Below are 16,361 nucleotides of genomic sequence, written 5' to 3' on the forward strand. Positions count from 1 at the left end.
GAAATACGAATCTCTTTTCCCTATAAGGTCTTGCACATCTTTTATTGGGTTTATTCCTAGTATTTTAAGAATTGTGACGTTAGTATAAATTGAATATTTTTAGGATGTTTTCTAGTGTCTGTATGCATGCTCAGTTGCTGCAGTGGTGTCTGACTCTGCGACCTTATGGACTGTTGCCCACCAGCCTCCCTAGTCCATGCAGTTCACTCTATATATAGGGACATGTTTAGTTTTTTGACTGTAGTTAACTGCCTTGATTTTCTTAGTAATCTCTTAAATTAGCTGGGATCTGCAGTGTAACAATGAAAGACAAGGTGATGATGGGGTCCTTACCTTCTTCTATTTTAAAGGAACTTGATGGAATATTCATCATTAAGTATAATGTTTGCTTAGGATTTTAGAAAGTAATCTTTATCAGACTAAGGAGGTTTCTGATTTCTACTTAAGTAAAAATTATGAACAGGTTTTTTTTTTTTTTAAACAGGTCTTTCTGAATACTGAAGTGATTATGTGATGTTCTTTCAATCTGTTAATGTATTTATTCAGGAGAGGCTAGGCCATGTTGTGAAAATTTATAAACCCTAAATCTCAGCAGCTTAATTATTAGCACAAGTTCATTTTTTGATTCATGTAAAGCCCGGTATGGAACAGTGGCAGTGGTTCCTGACTGGGCTGCCTCCAATGAGGGTCCTGCCATCTCCACACTGGGAATCTTTAGGTATGCCATCGTAGAGAAAGTACATGTGGAGATGGCATACCTGGTCTTACTTCCCTGGAAGGAAAGGTGTCCCAGGTGGGACTGCCCGGATAAGGGGTCAAGTACATTAACCAATTTCCGACCTCTCCTTCCTTGCATTTGCGATGAGCCCGATGGGGAGTACTGATTCGAACATACTGCTGGTTTGGGTTGCTTCTGCACCAGTAACTGCACCTGTAGCTTTCCAGCCCTCGTCTGGATTTGGTGTCCAGGTTGTTTTCCCTTCTGTTCTCAAGGGCATTTGCTTAACATTGAAGCTACCTGTTCAGTATAAATTACCTGTTAAGCCTGTCTGGACCTGATGTTTGTGAGTGGATTTCCAACTCAACTCAGTTTCTTTACTGTCAAGCACCTCTCTCTCCTTTGTAGCGCTTCTCTGGGTTGTAGTATTTTGCTTGTACGATTTTCACATTGAGAGGCTCTACGAGGTAGAGCTGACTGCAGAGTGCTTGGTATGTGATACAGGCTAAGGAGTAACAGAGACCATTCCAGGTGTAACTTGCTGAACACTCGCAGACCTTATAAGGTAGGGCTGTCCTTGCTGCCACTTCCAGGTGGAGAAACTGAACACTGAGAAGAGACCACAGCGACGGGGACAGAAGGCCCCTCACCCCTCCGGGTGATCAAAGAAAGGAGACAGCTCAGATGGTTGCTTTGACACGTGGCATGCGGTGCACACACAGGCGGCCGCAGCTTTCATCTGTGTTTATTTTCCTTTCATATAAAAGGTACAGGTTTGAAATGTCCTTAGGAAGATGCCACGATCAGCCGGTTAGTCTAGCTGGGGATATATTACAACATAATAACACTGGGAGGTGGTGGGGGGAAGCGCTTAGAATCAGGGTTTAATTCGGACCTGGCGCATGCCTGCCTTCACCCTGACCCACTTACATCCGCAGGGAACCGAATCCTCCCGAGGGTGTCTTTGTCACACAGGCTGGCTCGTACACCTGACTTGGCCCCTAAGCCAGACAAACCACACAGCCAGGCTGGCAGCACCCAGAGCCAGGGAAGGGTCTCCAGGAGGTGGAGGTGGGGAACCCTGAGCCCAATAAGTTAAAACGCACACTGCACCTGCTGCCCTCACGCAGGGGAGCCACCTGGCCCACCTGCACGGCGTGCCCAGTCTGCTCTGAAGTGAGGGGTGGCAAAGCTCCCCCCGCCCCAGCTCATTGCTGTGGGAACCACAGTCCACACAGTTCCTCGCCCTGAGCCACAGAGGCCAGGCTCCGCATACGCGGCAGCATCAGCTGAGCTGGCCAGGCCAGGAGGGAGGCTGAAATGAGAGGACTCAAAAAAGCGAGAACAAACTAAAACCCACCCCACACACAGTACTGTTCATAAACAGCGACTCTACACACACACTCCTTAAATAATAAAGTGACGCGTTCCGCCCAAGGATCGCTGCTGAGGGGTCGTAGCAGACATTTCAGACTCCTCCCCTCTGTGTACAGGACAGATGGCTTCTCAGTAAAAACTGTTCAGAAGCCCACGAAGGACTCAGAGTGACAGGGCTGTTTCTTTAAATAGTCAACAGAGATTGCTTCCACTCTTTTTGTTCTGTTGAAACTGGGCTAAGCCTGGATCTAGCCTGCTGTTTGCCCGAGTCCCAAACCCAGGAACAGTGGGCACTCAGTGATGTGAAACTAATCAGGAGGGGGAGGGCCTGCCCGCATGCCTAGGCCTGGCTGGCTCGGAGTCTGGTGGGCGCCTCTGTGTGCGGAGCCCCCACTGACCTTGCCTTGGATTGTCAGCCTCAGCAGCGAGAGTGGCTTAGGGGGAAGTGCAGGGTGAGAGAACACCTGCCCCTGAAGATGCTGTGCCTGGCGGGTGGGTCTCTGCAGCCGGGACCCTGTCCTCCCACGGGAGAGCCGGCAGAAAGAGCCTCCCACGCGGCAGAAAGGGCTGAAGAGCAGCCCGTCTGGCCCCAGCAGGCTGGGGACAAGGCGGGAGGGGAGCCCGCAGGAGCTGGAGTTTAAGGCACACGGCAAGCGACAGAGGCGGGGCCGCTGGCCCACCCTCCCCTCTCTGAAGGGACTCACCAACAGCGCCGGCCCTGCTTAGCTGGAGTGATCCTTGTGGGGTCACGGCCTGCCTGCCCAGCTCCCGCAGTGCCCGGGTCGGGGGGTGAGGGCAGGGGGAGACGAAGGGGCGAAACAGGACTGACACGGCTGCTGCTCGGGCCCGGCGAGGGCGGGCTGGTACCGTGAGCAGAGCCCCAGCTCCGAGCTGCTGAGGGGGCCCCTGTCGTACCTTTCCAGGCCAGGTGAGCAGCGCCCCCTCCTCCACTGAAAAAGTAGCGCGTGGGAAGTGAGAGGAGTCTGCCCAGTCTCCCCGCTTGCCTGCAGGTCCCGTCATCCAGTCACTGGGCGGGCAGCCCCAGCCCGCGGGCCCCTGCCCTGTGTCACAACAGCAGACTCAGACAGCACCCCTGTCCCTCAGTCTGCTGACCACGTGCTCTGCAGCTCCCGGGCTTGGGGAGAGGACAGAGGCAGAGCGGAAGACGGCGCGAAAGAAGAACCCCAACCAAACCCACACCACCGGGTCACAGCTCGGCCGTGAGAGCTGCCTGCGGCTCCGCCGTGGCGGGGGGTCTGCTGCTGCGCAGGACAGAGCCGGCCACGGGCTCTGGACGCCTGCCTGGCACGGCAGGGGCCCGCCCGGGCCACCACCGCCGCACAGGTCCGAGCCCCTCCAGCCTCGGAGCGGCCCTGCGCCTCCCGGGCCGCCACCGCCGCACAGGTCCGAGCCCCTCCAGCCTCTGAGCGGCCCTGCGCCTCCCGGGCGCTCCTCGCCCGCGGCAGCTGCCTCTAGGTCTTCTCTTCCCTGTCTGTCTTCCTCCTCGCGATGTTCCTGGGCTTGATTTTCAGAGAGAGCTCCCACAGGGCCTCCTCGGCCAGGTGGTCACTGAAGTCGTTGAAGAAGTTGATGATGTCGTCGTTTCTCCGGATGTCATAGTGCCTGGGGGAGGAGGGGGCGGCCATGAGGGCCACATGGCCCTGGGACCCCCACCGGCCCTCAGAGCTCGGGGCTCCCCTCTGCTCAGGCCCCAGGGAGGCCCCCCAGCCCCCCGGGACGGCCACACTCACGCCTGTTGGAAGCACCGCATGCTGTCCAGGATGTTGAACTGCTGCCAGCGTTTGGAGAAGTTCACCTTCCCGTCAATGTAGTCTGGGTTCCCCAGGTGGACGAAGGTGAGGTCCTGCAGGATGAGCCCCCTGGGAGACAGACAAGCTGGTGAGCACCCTGGGGGCGGCTCAGAAGGCAGCGAGTCTATCGGCTGGTGCTCCACAAGCGTGTCTGGGTGCCTGTGCTGCTTCTGGCGGGAACTCCTGACTCCCAGGCTCTGGGGCTCTGGAAAGGTGGGCTCAGGCCTGCCTGCTACGTGGGGAGCCCCGCAACCCCTGTGCTGGCCCGGCAAAGCCACAGTCCACCACGTACAAGTAACAGGGATGGGAGAACAGAACCCCAAACTCGGTGGTGGGGGGCATCAATTCCCTGGGTTATCAGGCATGGTCACGTGCTTTCACACAGGGCGTGAAGCCACCTGACAAGGGGCGGGGCAGTTCCCCCAGCAGGGAAGGCGCAGCCCGCAGCTGCCCACAGAGCTGGGGTGGGACGGAGGCAAGGAGGGGGCTGTGAGCTATAAGAGCCGCGTTTCTGAGGGGTGCAGGCCTGAGGGCCGTGCCCCTGGATACCCGGCCTCAGGTCACTGTGGAGTCTCCTGTCCCTCTCCTGGAAGTCCCCGCTGTCCGCTACCACACTAAGGGATCTGACATGCACAAGAAACCCACTTAGCTCTGATTTTTCCTGCTGTTTCCCAAGCACATGTGCCATGGATTCTTTTTGGTGAAAACGCCTACCCTCGTCCCGGCCCACAGGGGAACCTGTCCAGAGCTGCCTCAGCCAGGTACTCCCAGGGTCCCTGGGGAGACTGGAGGGACCTCGGGCTGCTGTGAGGTGCAGCCAGGCCCGGAGCAGCTGGGCAGAGCACAGTGCCACAGGCCTGTCCACACAAGCGCCCGCGCACGCTCAGGGATGGGGTGGAGGAGCAGTGGGACGGGGTGGGTGGGCAGTGAGCCCTTGCCACTGGACCCTCGCTCATCTCCACCGTCTAACAAGGAGCACGTTTTAAGTTAGGTACAAGCACAGTGCCCAGGTTGGAAACCTTTCCCTGCGGGTTTGTCCGTGGGGCAGCGAGTGAAGGGACCCCGAGGGAGGCTGTACTCACAGGTATGGGATGCAAGGCGGCTCCACCTCCGAGAGGGCAGCCCGGTAGGCGCGGAAGGACGAGGAGCTGTCAATCAGCGTGCAGTACTCAGCCAAGCCCTGGCGGGAGAACGCGCCATCCGTGAGCGTGGCGACAACACCGAGTGCTGACCCAGAGCCAGGCAGGCCAGGCCTGCTGTGGACACAGGGCTGCTGCTTGGCTATGCTCAGCGCTGCAGGCCGGGCTGTGCTGCTCCCCCACGCCCCCCGAGCCTGCCTTCCCACCTCTCTACACTCAAGGCAGAGCCCACCAGGGAGGGCGGTGACCTCGCTGCTCTGCACACTGGGCGGGCTGTGCCCCCTCACCTGTCACGTGCCTCTCACCTTGACGTGTCACCTCCTCCAGGAAGCCTTCCCTGCCTTCTCAGGCCCTCTTATGTGTTTCTGGAGCAGCTGGCGGGAATGTCCCACTTCTCCAGACACCACTGTTTCATAACTATCCCTTTATATTGTGGGGAGATGACTCCCAGGGAGCCCGGCCAACACCCAGCCCCGTGGGCCTTGCCTCGCTTCCCCAGGACTCTCACGCCAGGATGAGGGTGCCCCGGGACTCCTGTGATGTGGCCACACTGGCCTCTGTCCCCTCTGATGGGAATTCCCCTTCCTTCCCAGGACGCACCTACTCAGGTCTCAGGGTGACCAGCACCTCCTCGGGGCCTCCTGGATCCCAGGGTGGGCTGGGCCACTCAGTCACGTTTGCTCAGCAGCCTGTCCTTCTCCCTGGAGCGCTCCACCCGACAGCAGGTCTAGCTTGGTCACGGGGGCCCCGCACCTCACACGCCCGCCCGCAGCAGCCCCTGGGGAAGCAGGGCCTGGGCACGGCTCTGTGGGGCGGGCGACCCGGGCACTGCCTCCTGCGCCCACAGGGCCCAGTGACTGGAGACTAGGCAGCACCCACCCACCTCTGAGGTCTGCTTCTGCCACTCCAGCCTGCGGATGGGGGCCGAGTCCAGCGCCGAGAGGATGGCCAGGTAGGAGTTGAAGTTGTTCAGCTTCCGTAAGTGCTGTAGGGAGGGGGAGGCGGCTGTGAGGGAGGGCGGGGATGGGTGGGGGGTCGCCTCTTTGGAGGGGGCCCCAAGTTACCTTCATGATCTTGATGAACTTCAAGAGCAGCCGTTCCCTGTCTTGGGCCTTTTCCTGCAACATGATTATCGACCGGACCCTGCGCAGACCGAGGGGAGAAGGACAGCTGAGTGACTGGTCTCCCTCCGGGCCCCTGGCTGGTCCTAAGAGTTGGGTATGGGAGGTGGGTGCCTGCGCCCACTGGCCACGAGCCCCTGCCAACCAGGGGGCCAGTGCTGAACTCCAGGATGGGGACCTCTGACCCCACGGATGTGGGCGTTCCTGGTGAGCCTGACCCCGAGCACTAGGGCGGCTGGAAACACCCTGTGACCGGCCTCAGGATCAGCTTGGGAGAGGAGGGGGTGTGTGGGTTAAGAGGCCACCGTGCAGGCCACGAGGGAGGCCACCTCTCAGAACCTCAGCTGCAGCCTAAGGCCAGGCTTGCAGAAGGACCTCATGGTGGCCTCGACCCGTGCCGACCAGAGGATGTGCCCCCCTCGTCTGACCTGTCGGGGCACCGGCACTGAGTCTGCCTTGAGGAGCGTGGCCCTGAAGGGCCCCACCCACCCTCCTAGGTAGGACCTGGGGTGTGTCTGGAGCCCCCAGTGCCCAGCGAGGGGCAGCTGGTGGCGGCACTCAGGGCTGTGTGGACCAGAAACCGCCTGAGTCTCTGCGGGGCAGCTATACCAAGTGCGTGCTGAGGAGCGAGAGGCTTCTAGGGGAACGGAGGGGAGTAGCCGAGGGGGAGAGGCCCCGCTTTCCCCAGCACGCTGTCTTCAGAGCGCTTGAAAAGTCCCAGACGCTCCCTGGTGCTGGCGATGGGCTGTGTGTGGGTCGGACGAGCCTGCCGGGCCACCAGGCCCTGACCATCCTCTATCAGGGCCGAGAGGCTGTGGGCACCCCGAGTCCCACTGCGGAGCCAGTGGCTCTGCCGCATTACATCGTAAACGCTCTGTGGGGTTTCACCTTGCTCTAAGAAGTTAAGGCTGAATAAAGCATTAACACAGCCACTCCTTCACTGTTCTTCAGGCAGGCAGTGTGCCGATCAGCCCTGGGGCCACAGGGCCGTGAGCAGTGCAGGATGGCAAAGCTAAGACCCTCCCTGCCGCCATGGATGGCAGACATTACTAATCAGTCCTGGCCGAGTCCTCCTCAACTGGTCCCCAGGGGGCCCTTCTCGACGTGCAGAACACGCTCTGTCATGCAGGACACGCTCTGTCATGCCCTGCCTCTGGGTTACAGTGAATGCTCACAGGTCTCCAGAAGAAGCGGGGAGGGATGAAAGGGCAGCCCTTTCCCCCTAGCCACGGGTGCTCTGCAAAGGCACCACGGGCCCGGCAGGAGGGTCCGCGCTGAGGCCCGTCTCACCAGTAGGACATGTTGTTGAAGTGCTCCGTGAACTGGGTCAGGTTCGGGCTCTTCTCCTCATTCTGCTCTTTGGCCCAAAGCAAAACCTCAGGAATCTGAAAAAGCAGAGGGACCAGCTAGAACCCGGGCCCTCCGGCTCTGCCGGGAGCGGCGGCTCCTCTCACTCGGGGACGAGCAGCGGTGCCCAGCCGGGCCAGGGACGCCTCCCACTCCCCCAGCCCCACGCACGGCCGTACCTCTATTTTATAAAAGAGCTCGGCGTCTAGCAGAGTCAGCTGCTCGGCTATTTCATGGCTGTGGAAGTCGTGCAAGGTCCCGGGCCTGGAAGACAGAGGCACTAGATGAGCGGTCTGGACGGCACGGTGGGGGCCTCCCTGCAGGCCTCCGGAACACGACCTGTTCCACAGCCACACAGAGACCGAGACAGATGCCGCCGAGGAGGTGACGTACCAGCAGAGCCCCACGGCCGTGGGGGAGGGGCGGGTGGCAGGCTGGAACCTGTACAGATTCTCAGAATGGTCAGGGTGGCACGGGGGCTTTTGAGAATTACTGATAACAGTTGCTGTATAAGCACCAGAAAGAACTCGGTGCTGCCCACAGCCTGAAAGGCATTCCTGCCCCCTGTCCTGGGATGCCCACACATCCCTGCCATCCCACTTCCTGTTAAAATGGGATGGCTCACACATGCCCAGCCAGGGGGACCCCCATGGCTGGCCCTGAGGCACCCCGTCACAGGCCCGGTCAGAACTGGACATGGGGCCATGGGGCTGGGAAAGGGGTGCACTGAGTGGAACGGGAGCAGCGGATACTAGCACCTCTCTGCTGGGGGGGGCCCAGAGCAGCCAGGCACGCGGTGGGGGCTCACCTGGCTGCCACGCCCCGGGCCGCCAGGGGCTGGTCAGAGTTGGTGCACCGGAGCAGCTTCTTCTGGTCGACCTTGTCCAGAATGTTCTTGCGGAGCACGCGTGCCAGGCTGAGCTCCCCGCTGCGCACCAGGCGGAAGACCAGCTCCATCAGCAGCTTCAGGATCTCTTCTGTCAGCTCCACCAGGCTAGAGCCCCAAGGGCCATGCGGGGCGGCGCAGGAGGCAAACACAAGAAGAGGGCTGCTGGCACCAGTCCTGAAGCCCCCAAGACTCTGAGGGCCACGGGACACCCCGCAGCAGAGCTGGGAAACTGCTGGTGGGAAGGGAGCAGCAGGGGGTCTCGGGGTGGCTGCCTGTACCCTGCACCCTGCCGGCAGAGCCCCCGTGGTGGCAGGTAACTGCCGTCCTCTCAGGGGATGCTCAGAGGCACTGGACAAGCATGAGGGGCCATGCTGGGCCTGGGCTTGGAGACAAATGCTGCCCCAGAGGAGCTCCGGGCCCTGTGGGGGTGACAGGTCAGGAAGCCATCTGGGCTCTGCAGACCGGACCCCCCCGAACCCCCCTGTGCTTCCTCCTCACACAGTGTGTCCCAGTCCCACCCCGCGGTCACTGAGGTGACTCCCCAGCAGAAGGTCACCTTCCTGAGGGCAGGGCTGGGGGTGCTCTCTGGACCCAGGAAAGGAACCTCGTGCTCTGTGATTGTTAAATGAAGGGAAATGGCCAAGCGCCACTCAGCAGAGCAGGGACAGCTGCAGAGGGCGGGAGAAGGTCCCCACCCCCCCCAACGCTGGTGGCCGAGGGCACTGCCCCCACGAGGAAGTCAGGGCCGACTAGGTCTGAGGGGCCAGGTCATCCTCCTGGGGCTTGTGCTGAAGCTGGCAGGAACGAGCCAACCGGGACCCCAGGCGGGGCGGTGGGCAGGTGACCCAGGAGACGCAGGCTGAAATATGACGGGAGGCTAAGGTCTCTGGGGAAGCCTATACCCCGACACCCGCGACCTGCCCTCCCGCAGACAGAAGGACTCACCAGAGCTCATCCACCACCCGCACCAGCACGAAGAACGTGTTCTTGCTCACACGCTTCTTGAATGTGTCGGCAAAAGGAGAGAACTTCTCGTACGTGGACCCTGAGTTAAAGAAATAGCCGTCCTCGCGGGCAGGGGTGGGGACATGAGGGGAGGGCCGCCCTACTCCAGACCCCTTCCTGAGGGAACCCTGGGAACATGGGGAGGGCGGAGGCCTGCGAGGGGGGTCAGCCCACACCTATCTGACCCTGTGGGCTGGTCTTGACCACCAGCCTCTCCTGCCTGCAGAGCCGTCCCCTGCATGCCCAGGCCTGCCTCTCTGCCGGGGTGGACCCAAGGTCCCTGTGACGCACTGACACATGGCGCCTCCTGGGCTCAGGCAGAGGAAAGCGGTTCCCTGGGGGAGGTGCACAACCCAGCAGGGCAGGTCACTCTCGTCATCCATCCCCAGGCGTCATCCAACCCCAGGCCTTTCCCCAGCTCCGGAGACCCACTGCCCTGGGGTGTCACGGCTTCTCACTGCCTTCCTGGGTTCACTGTCTCCGGGCCCTTCTCGGCTCCCTCCCACCCGCTCTCTGGAAGTGCACTCGGGAGGGAGTCACAGACCAGGGGACGTGCCAGTGCTGCCATGCCAGGGCTCACCAGCCAGCTGCACCCAGGGTCTTGGTGCTGTGACTTGTCCACTGAGACGCCTGAAGCGGCCATGCAGGGTATATGCTGAGAAGCCGGGTCTGGGAGGCCTGGGCATGGGTGCATTCCCTCCACACTGCCATACGGGTCCCATGACCTTCTCTGAACCTCTTTCCCTAATTAGACACAGTGTGAAATAGTATCAGGGCACTGCCTTACAGTGACAGTAAGTACATAAAACACTATCAGAGCCGAGTAAGGTCACCCGTGCAGCACTCTGCACCACCGCCGACACCAGAGGGGTCTCAGCAGGTGTGAGTCACTCTCATCACTGAGCCAGGACCGCGGCCACTGCAGGTGTGAGGCTGGAGGACAGGAAGTCTGTGCATGGGCCATCCAGTTCTGAGGGCCCGGGGCCCCGAGGTAGGTCACAGAGGAGACGGAGGCCAGGTGGGGGACACCTGGGCACGGGAGGGCAGGGAGAGCTGAAGGACTCAGGCCTGCCCGCCCAGGGCTGGGCTGTCCAGCAGGTGGCAGCCACAGGCTGCGATGCAGGATGAGGCTGGGAGGGGACCCAACTCCTGGGACAGGAGCAGCAGGTCAGCCTCAGCAGGAGGGGCAAGACTGCATCCGAGAAAGAGATAACCGAGCAGGACCCTGGTGGCCTCGGGTCTTCCTTGGCCACAGCTGGGGGTGTCGCCTCTGAAAGGGCGAGCCCACGGGGTGGGCACTGGCTGCGGCATGGACACCAAGCTTCTGTCCACTGCTGGGCCTGCCGGTTGTTCCCTGGAGTCCTAATGCCCTCGCGGAGAGACTGGACCTGCCCCGGGGTTGTCCCCTGGAGTCCTAATGCCCTTGCGTCCCGTGCACGTTGTACCTGTCATGCCCGGGGCTCAGTGACCTGGATCCCCCAGGGCCCACGCACTCCCTCCCTCAGGGTGCATCATACTCAGGTCCGACTGTGTGACCCCACGGACTGCAGCAGGCTCCTCTGTCCATGGGATTCTCCAGGCCAGAACACTGGAGTGGGTTGCCATTCCCTTCTCCAGGGGATCTTCCGGACCCAGGAATAGAACCCGTGTCTCCTGCATTGGCAGGTGGGTTCTTTACCGCTAGCACCACCTGGGAAACCCCTTGGGGTCTATCAGGTCCTTTTGTCTCAGAATCACCCAGTGATCACAATGGCCACCAGGCAGCACCCTCTGTCCCAAGCACATCACGTAATGTCACTTGGCCCTCTCAAGACAGAATGAGGCTCAAAGGAGCCTGGCCTGAGGCCCCAAGCCGGGACATGCAGAGCTGGGCTGGGCACTGGCCCCCACTGTGGAGAGCTCTGTGAAGGAGGTGGGCGCACAAGGATATCTGTACTGCAGCTTCTTGATGAGCTCCTCGGGCGTGATGAAGGTCCTGTAGGTGGTCAGGAAGGCCTCGCAGTACAACACCAGATCTGGAGGGAGGAACAAGGAGCGGATCAGCCGGCCTGCTGCTGGACGTGCTCCCCTCTGACCGGACGCTGAGGGCCTCTCGTTTGCCCGAAGACTTGATGATTCGAGTCTTAACCATCACGGGCAGAGAGAACACAATTCAGACCCGTCAGCAGGGTTCTGGAGCTCAGTGACAGGTAACGCTGAGGGGTGGCAGGGCCCAGGAGTCTCCACACAGTGAGAGGCTGAGGCAAAGGGCTGGGGCTCTGCCTGGCACCCCGCTGGACACTCCCGGGTGCAGGCTCTGGTGCCAGGGGAGGGAGGGGCCCACTAGGAGGAGCTTGGCCGGGCAGCCGGGTGGGACTCGGGCTGGCTGCTCCTACCCAACAGCTCTCCTTCCCTAAAGTTTAGAGGGGCTGGTTCTCTTTGGGGATTCCCAAACTTTCCCGATTCACAACAGCCCCTTTATTCACAGCTGTGACACCCCCTAACCAGGCAGTCTCTGACACTGAGGAAAAAATCGGGGAGTTTTAAATGAAGGTCCCTCCTGGAGACAAAGGACCTGGTCAAGCTGGTGAACTTCAGGTTATCCTGTGCTGGAGCTAAGGTTTGAGTCCGGATTTGGCTCCCAAGTCTGTGGTCCTCCCTGTGAGGCTATGGCCCTCCCCGTGAGGCTGACCTGTAATCCTCCCCATGAGGCTATGGCTTTCCCCGTGAGGCTGACCTGTGGTCCTCCCCATGAGGCTATGGCCCTCCCCATGAGGCTGACCTGCAGTTCTCCCCATGAGGCTGACCTGCAGTTCTCCCCATGAGGCTGACCTGTAGTCCTCCCTGTGAGGCTGACCTGTGGTCCTCCCCAGGAGGCTATGGCCTTCCCTGTGAGGCTGATCGGCGGTCCTCCCTGTGAGGCTGAGCGTGCACTTGCTGGACACAGACCATTGTCTGCTGTCTTCTCTCATCCCTCCCCCAACTCGCAGTGGGGAGGCCCTGAGGACCCCTTCTCCAGCTGAGCAGCCCCACCTGGTCAAGCCTTGGCTCCTGTCCCCTGCCCTCCCTGATCACCCCCAGGACGAAGGGAGAAGCACCCCCTGCACCCATGTCTGGGGCATGGTAGGGAGGCCCGGCTGGTGGAGTGGTGACCTGAGGGGGGCTCAGGGTGGGGACCACAGTGGGGTCAGCGACACTGGGCTTGGGCTCCCTCCTGGACTCCAAGCACCACCCCCAGCCGCCAACACTACCCGACTCCTGTTAAGACTGGGCTTCTGTTCAGAGAGGGATGAGGAAGCAGAGGTGGGCCGAGCACCAGCCAAGGATTCCTTCTGAAAGCAGGGATCTGCGGCTGCGCTGAGCCTGGGGCCTCCAACCGGCCCCTGCCTGAGGAGTTTGCCACGGCCCAGGGCCGTTAACTCAGCGTCCACATCAGGGACAAATGCTTGGAGCCTCAAAACCCCTCCACGGAGAAGAGCACACGAAGCTCCCGGCGGGCAGCAGGGCCGCCTCCCCAGGCAGAGTCAGCACCAGCTGGAAGGTCTCGCGCTGCCCCGCCTGCCAGGCTCCCTCTGGCCTGGGCTGCCGCCTGCGGCACCTGGCAGGTCAGCAGCTTCCTGCTAAAAGCCGAGGTCTGAAGCTGGCCCCTGTGCAGCCTCTCTCTGCAGGCTGGGGTGGAGCTCTGGGCGGTGCAGCAGGCGTGGGGGAGGGGGCACTGCAGGGGCTGTCCCGGGGATGCAGAGACACCCCCCGCCCCGAGCACTTCCTATGTGCCAGGCGTGTTTCATCTCAGCTCATGCAACCTTCACACCCACAGGGCGCCTAACTGCTTCACAAAGCCGAGTCAGCTGAGGTCAGGCAGGGGCTAGCGGCCACCTGCCAGGGTTCAAACCCAGGGTCTCCAGGACCGTGCAGTGCTCGGGTCAGAAAAAACCCGCAGGGCAACAGCGTGGCTGCAGAGAGTCTGTGGGAGCCATTTCCTCTTTTTCTCTATTTTTCAAATTTTCAGCAATGCAAACGATTACTCTGGTACTGATTTCCTAATTTAAAATTTTCCATCTGGGTGACATACTTGGGAAAACCTGCTGTCAAGACGCGAGGACCAGGTCGAGTACAGACATGAAATTGGGGGGTTAGGGTTTCAAGACCGAGGTTTTTCAATTCCTCCACTCCCTACTTTAACACTGCTGTTCCGTCATCTTTCTGACAATTTAAAAAACAAAAAGGAAATGGATGTGAGGGGAGGCGGGCCTAGCTGTGGGCCTGTGTGCGTGGCCCCTCCTGCCCGACCAAGGTCACGGGCGCTGGCCTCACAGCTCCTCTCCCCCTCCTCCCAGAACACAACCTGGAAAGACTGCGCCTTCGCCAGCAGACAGACAGGCCCTGCTTCTCTAGCCCTCCCAAAGGACCGGGGCAGGAATGGAGTGTCTCTGTGCTGAGGGCGGGGAGCCCCACTCGGTGCCAGTACCACTGCGGTGGGACTGGACAGAGTGTCTGCCCACAAAGCTCCCAGAGGAAAAGAGATGCAGCCCAGTGCGGCCGTCAGGGCCAAACATCAGGAAAAGTAGAACACGCTCCCCGTCCGTCAGCATGACTTCACTGCGTGGCAGGCGTGTTGTTGCTCAGGCCCTGTCTGTGCAGTGCCCGTAGGTGCTGAGCTCTGCCCTGGAAACTCGCCCCTGGACAAGGCTGGGGGCCCACTACCTGCACACAAAGCACCCACTCAGAGAAAGAGTTGGGGCATACAGGCGCTGGCTTTGCATGTGGGTCATCTGTCCCCCAGTGGCGCTCACTGCAGGACCGCACCTCCGACCCGCTCAGTGCTGGAGGGGCAGGGAGGGGAGGGGGCAGAGCCGTGGCTTAGTGGGAACCCCCGCCCCCACCATCGGCGAGCTCTGCACGGGGCAGCCGTACCTTTCCTGTCCGTTTCCGTGGCGTGGACGAGGAGGATGTCGCCTGACCCTCCACGGACGTCTGGCCCATCGTCGCCCTGCAGGAGCACAGCAGAGGAGGGTGTGGGGCAGAGTACAGCCGTGAGAGTCGGTTTAGGGACGAGCTGACAGACCCCCCAGGTCCTCGCGGCACCCCCACGCTCTGGGAGCGGCCCGGCCCAGCTGCAGAGGCCGGGGTGCTCATCCGACCCGCACGCTCCACAGATGGCACCGGGCACCGAGGACACTGCTGGGTCGGGGACCTGGCTCCCAATGGGTCTCCAGCCCACGGGTCAGAGAGGGGAGGAGGAGGCAGAGGAGCCCACCGGGAGGCAGGTAGGACCGGAGGGTGCGGGATGAGGGTCCAGACGGCAGGCTGCTTCCGGGAGAGCTGCAGCAAGCTGCTGAACCCACACCTGCTCTCGGGGAGGGATACACATTCTTCCCGGGAGCCCTTAGAGGGGTGAGATGTGTCACAAAGATGCTGAGTTATAGCCACCAGTGTGGCTTATACTGACCGCAGCCTGTCTGTTAAGGGAAAAGTCTTGTTTTCCTAAGAGCAAATGGAGGCGTTCACCCATAAACCTGGTCTGGACCCAAGAAAGAGCTGTCACAGGCCCAGGAGGCCCAGGCTGCGCCCTGTAATCCTGAAGGAGACTGCCCAGTGCGCGCCTCCGCATGTCTCCAGGGCTCGCTCTCAGAGACGCGGCTTCCTCTCTAGGGCAGGCTTCAACCCTGGAGCCCAGGGCCCCGGGAGCGTCCTGGATTTCTAGCCAAGGCAGGGCAGCGACACCCAGGACCTGCCTTTTCTGAAGAAACTTCCGGCAAGAGTCACAGCATCCTCTGCAGAGGAGCCAGCCCCCACCTTTTGGTCCCCTCCGGGCCATGACTGGGCCATGTCTGTCATGTAGAACACGTGTGTAGAACACGTGTGTAGAACACGGCTACCTCCTCGGGGAGGGGTCAAGGCCGTCACTGGGCGCCGCTCCCCCGAGTCCCCAGGGTTGCTGGGCAGCAGGGAGCGGAAGGCCCTCTCAGCTCAGCTCCTTGGGCGGTGACGGGTTTGGGCGCCATGTTCACCAGTAAGGCTCTTCTGATAAGACACGGGCTGAAGGCAGCCGTGTGGCCAGGCCTGAAATCCCTTCATTGGTGTGCACCTCCCCCACAGAGAGAGACATGTGGACGGTTCTGTCACTAACAACATGAAAACACCCTGCACTAAGGAAGGCCCAGCGCACAGGGCTCCGTGCCAAGCACCCACGTGGGCTTTGTTCTCAGCACAGCCTCCAGAGTCTTATCATCTGGGGCTTATGGAGGACAGGCCACTTGCCCAAGCTCACTTTCCAAGTGTTGGAGAAGGGGATAGCACACTTCCTCCAGGCAGTCGCCCGTGTGCCGAGTCCTGGAGCACCCGCAGTGGCCTGGGTGTGGGGCCCGGACAAGAGGGTGCAGAGCCCACAGCCCAGGGCCACCGGGGGTCAGCACTTGGCTGTGGCCTTTCTGTGTGGGTCACTTCCAGGTCCCCTTCTCAATGCCCCTTCACCCTCTCTCTGGGCCAGACGCTGCACGTACAGCCTGTGAGGAACCCACCTCTTGCTTGAGGGTCAACCTCGCCATGATCTCGCTGTGGTCGATGAGGGACAGCTCGTCCACCTCCTCCTCTGACTGAGCCTCTAGAGTGTCTGGTGACTTCCGGGCCCTGGAAAGAGATGGGGGTTGTGTTGTGTCAACAGGCCTGGGGCTCCACGTACCTGTGGCCAAGGCAGCGTGACACCGTGCGTGTGGTCTGGGTGGTACTGATGCTCCCCGACCAAGTCTTCCCCGGACGGCAGCTCCACTTGAAGACCAGACCCGCTTCCACCCCTCCACAGGAGGCCGGGGGTGGCTGGACGCTGGGATGCAGACTGGGTTTCTAACTCTGCTCCTGATGAGCTGTGTGACCTCAGGACAGCCCCTGCTCTCTGGGTGCTCCATCGGTTAAGTGGAAGGGATTAAGCACACAGATCAAGAAGGTTCCACTGAGAGCTTTGATGAAGTAACGGTC

The 16,361-nt window shown here is 61.0% G+C and overlaps 1 protein-coding gene across 7 annotated transcripts in view; it reads right to left on the reverse strand.

Moving 5' to 3' along the window:
- Positions 1–1,403: 1,403 nt before the first annotated feature.
- The window catches only part of RAPGEF1 (Rap guanine nucleotide exchange factor 1), a 111,884-nt gene continuing 96,926 nt past the window's right edge, over positions 1,404–16,361 (reverse strand). For all 7 annotated transcript variants that reach the window (XM_040225442.1, XM_040225440.1, XM_040225439.1 and 4 more), the window contains 12 exons: positions 15,908–16,016; positions 14,301–14,376; positions 11,338–11,422; positions 9,348–9,440; positions 8,322–8,507; positions 7,693–7,777; positions 7,457–7,551; positions 6,110–6,188; positions 5,929–6,030; positions 4,989–5,086; positions 3,847–3,975; positions 1,404–3,718 (listed from right to left, as the gene is read on the reverse strand). In XM_040225442.1, the coding sequence (XP_040081376.1) occupies positions 3,568–3,718; positions 3,847–3,975; positions 4,989–5,086; positions 5,929–6,030; positions 6,110–6,188; positions 7,457–7,551; positions 7,693–7,777; positions 8,322–8,507; positions 9,348–9,440; positions 11,338–11,422; positions 14,301–14,376; positions 15,908–16,016 (1,288 nt within the window). In that variant the 3' untranslated portion in view covers positions 1,404–3,567. The remainder of the gene's footprint in view (positions 3,719–3,846; positions 3,976–4,988; positions 5,087–5,928; positions 6,031–6,109; positions 6,189–7,456; positions 7,552–7,692; positions 7,778–8,321; positions 8,508–9,347; positions 9,441–11,337; positions 11,423–14,300; positions 14,377–15,907; positions 16,017–16,361) is intronic.

Source organism: Oryx dammah, unplaced genomic scaffold (genome assembly GCF_014754425.2).
Source record: "Oryx dammah isolate SB20612 unplaced genomic scaffold, SCBI_Odam_1.1 HiC_scaffold_25, whole genome shotgun sequence".
Classification (NCBI taxonomy): Eukaryota; Metazoa; Chordata; class Mammalia; order Artiodactyla; family Bovidae; genus Oryx; species Oryx dammah.